The following is a 3,461-nucleotide window of genomic DNA, read 5'->3' as shown; positions in this document are numbered from 1 at the left end:
GTGTTCGCATCATCGTTGGCGTATCCAGGCGGGACCAGTGGGACGACCGCGTAACCTCCGTTACCATGGCCCGAACACTCGGCATTGACTGTGACGTCGCGGACAACATCCGGGAATATCGCCTGCGTTGGCTTGGCCATGTTGGCCGGATGAACGACGACCGCATGCTGAAGCGATTTTTTTGGGAAGCTCCCTGCAACACGCCCTCGCCATGGTCCACGCAAGCGGTGGTGTGACGTCATCGTGGATGATCTCCGCTCCATCAGCCGCCCCTGTGCCTTCTGACTGCTGGTTTGATGCTGCCCAGGAAGCAGATTGCTTATCGTCGTCCTCCCGCCCGTGCTCCTCCTGATCCTGACCCTGGCTTCTGCTGCGCATGTGGAAAGGTCTGCCGTCGTCCCGGGGACCTCGAGCGCCACGCTCCGTACTGCAAAGGTAGCAGATAGTCCCTTCGCTGTCATTGCCATCGGCAATGGGCACGTTCAAGGTTCAAGGTGTGTGTGTGTGTGTGTGTGTGTGTGTGTGTGTGTGGGTGTGTGTGTGTGGATGTGTGCATGCGTGTGCGTGCGTGCGTGCGTGCGTGTGTGTGTGTGTGTGTGTGTGTGTGTGTGTGTGCCTTGGTGGCCTTGGTAGACGGTTGCATTTTTCGGAGCTCTGCCTGCAAGTGTACTTTCCTTGGTTTTTACCTCGGTTCCTTGGCTTGTAGGGCTGTGGTGGCCTTTTGGCCGTCCCAGCTGAATGCTGTGAGTCGTCAAGGGTCCTGCGGCAATGCACGTCGAGTGCAGGGCAGCGCCTGATGCTGCCACTCGCCGTGCAGTGGGAACCTCCACTCGTTGCGGTGTTGCGAGCCCGCGAGTGATTGATGGACGACGAAAGTCTAAATCTAAATCCGCCGATAGAAGGAGAGGAGAGTGCATGCAGTTGGCGTCCTGGAATGTCAGGTCGCTCGTGAATGCTTCTGGGCCTGTGGAGACGGCATTTGTTCGAAAGAATTCAAATTTTAGAAATTCAAATTTTGAATTTGACAAGGATGATCGGAGGGTCGATGTCGTCGTCGGCGAGCTGAAGAGACTCGACAAAGAGGTAGCTGGCCTGCAGGAGACTCGCTGGTTTGGGGAGGAGGTGTATTCTGTTGGTGATTCGGCTGTCCTATCGACTAGGTGGAGATTGCCGAGCGGTGATGGTTCCTTTCTCCGCGGCGCGTGCGTAGCTGTTGTGCTGCGCGGACGCGCGCTTCGTGCCTGGAGAGACAGAGGTTCGCAGTGGGCACCGGTTTTGCCCCGTCTCACTGTGGCGGTACTTCGCTTCGTGTCGGGGCGCAGTAGAAAGTCGGTCAATCTCCATGTCATCGCCTGTTACGCACCGACATTCCGCGCCAAGAGATCTGTCATGGACAGCTTCTTCAACGATCTGCAACGCGCGATACAGGATGTGCCTGGCGAAGACAAGTTTGTTCTTCTAGGCGACCTCAACGCCAGAGTTGGTTCCCGTCAATCTGGAATTGCTGATGACTGGCAGGGAGTTCGTGGCCTCCATGGTTTTGTCGAGTATAACGAGTCAGGCGCGGAGTTGCTTTTATTCCTCCACATGAACGATGCAGCCGTGTGCAATACTTGGTTTCAAAAGAGGGCATTCCACAAACAATCCTGGCAGTACCCCAGGACCAAGCAATGGCACGCAATAGACTTCATCATCATGCATCATAAGGACCGACGCCTGTGTCGTGATTGCCGCGTTGTGCTGAATGGAGACTGTGGCTCAGATCATCGTATGGTATGCCTCACTGTTCAGCTTAGGCAGATGTGACTGCGGCACTTTGCAGTGAGCCTGCTGAAGCCATCACCCGCTTCGTCAATGGCAACGGATGCTGATGTGATAACCCCCACTCATGTCAGGGCGTATCAGGAGTCAATTGCCTCTCGTCTTGCGGATATCCCCGCAGCCGCGTCTATCGAGGAGCGCTGGTATGCCCTTGCCACGTCGCTGTTCACTGCTGCGGAGACCACTCTTGGCTTCTCTGCGTGTCGGCAACCTGACTGGTTCTCTGACCAGAAGGACTTGGCTGGACCACTGATTGAGGAGCTTCGATTAGCATATAATAAATGGATTGTCAGCGGAGACGCCAGAGATTGTGCAAAGTACAAACTCGCCCGTTTCGGGGCGAGAAGAGGTGTTCGCCACGCCAAGAACCAGTGGTTGGAACGTACCGCAGCCCAAACAGACATAGGCAGGGCGCAGAACCGCGGAGCATCACCATGGACGGCCATCCGGGATATCCAGCGCTGCTTTCAGGACATCCGTCCGAAAGCAGTTACGACGATACGTGACAAGGAAGGTGTAATTTGTGCATCCGCTAGGACCAGGCAGAGCGCAGGCATGAACACTTTCAACAAGTGCTCAACATCCTAAGCCAGTTTGAGCCAGATGTTTTAGCTTTCTTGACTGCTCGTCCAGAGAACAACGAACTGGCTGAGCTGCCGACTGCGGCCGAGCTTCACCGAGCTATTACAAGCTTGAGCAACAACAAGGCCCCTTGAGAGTCTGGCATTCTACCTGAAATGGTGGAAAATGCTGGTCCTGCTATCACTGGCGTCAAGTCAAGTGAGAGAGTTGCATGCCCCAGGCGTAGCGTGATGCTAAGATTGTGCCGATCCCCAAAAAGCGTGACATGTCCACATGTGACAACTGGAGGGGCATCGCCCTTCTCGACGTGGTGGGCAAAGTTGTGGGCCGTCTCATCCAAAACCGCCTGCAGATACTGGCTGAGGAGGAACTGCCGGATTCGCAATGTGGCTTCCGGCGAGGCCGCTCCTGCATCGACCAGATTTTCTCTGTCCTCCAGCTGACAGAGAAACTGTACGAACCCCGCACCAGCAGCTTTGCAATCTTTATTGATTTAAAGAAGGCGTATGACTCCGTTCCTCGTGAGGCTTTGTCGGCTGCCTTGCGTGCTCTAGGTGTACCTGAGAGCCTGGTTCGTCTCATCGCGTCATTCCACGACGGCATGTTTACCCGCGTCCGTGTTGGCGACAGGCATACTGAGCAGATAGCGGTGAACAATGGTCTGCGACAGGGCTGTACAATCTCTCCTGTCCTCTTCAATCTCTACTTTGCCCTTGTATTCGAGAAGTGGCGTAGTGTGGTGCAGCGTCAACATCCAGACGTCGGCATTGACTTCAGGTTCAACATCAACGATAACTTGTTCAACATCAGCTGCACGTGTCACCAGTGTTCTGCAGCTTTGGATGTGGAAGTTGCTGATGATGCTGCTATTATGGTGCCCTTCCGTGAAGTGGCTAAGTCGGCACTTGAGTTTTTCCATTCTGTGACATCAGCATTTGGTCTCACAGTCAACTTCGCCAAGACGAAGTTCATGTGTTGCGGCTTCGGCATTCCCGATGATGACCGCCGTCCCATTGTCATCGATGGTCAGTTGGTGGAGTGCGTGCCGGCCTTCATCT

The 3,461-nt window shown here is 54.9% G+C and overlaps 1 protein-coding gene across 1 annotated transcript; it reads left to right on the top strand.

The window, feature by feature from the left end:
• The first annotated feature begins 768 nt into the window (after window positions 1-768).
• LOC135827036 (craniofacial development protein 2-like) lies at window positions 769-1,806 on the top strand. Its single transcript, XM_065339558.1, has one exon. It carries the CDS (start codon window positions 769-771, stop codon window positions 1,804-1,806), a length of 1,038 nt encoding a protein of 345 aa, XP_065195630.1.
• Window positions 1,807-3,461: the final 1,655 nt, after the last annotated feature.

The sequence above is a fragment of the Sycon ciliatum genome, chromosome 11 (assembly GCF_964019385.1).
Source record: "Sycon ciliatum chromosome 11, ocSycCili1.1, whole genome shotgun sequence".
In the NCBI taxonomy this organism is placed as follows: domain Eukaryota; kingdom Metazoa; phylum Porifera; class Calcarea; order Leucosolenida; family Sycettidae; genus Sycon; species Sycon ciliatum.
The sequence above is the reverse complement of the archived record's forward strand: the minus strand, read 5'-3'. Positions and strand labels throughout refer to the sequence as shown.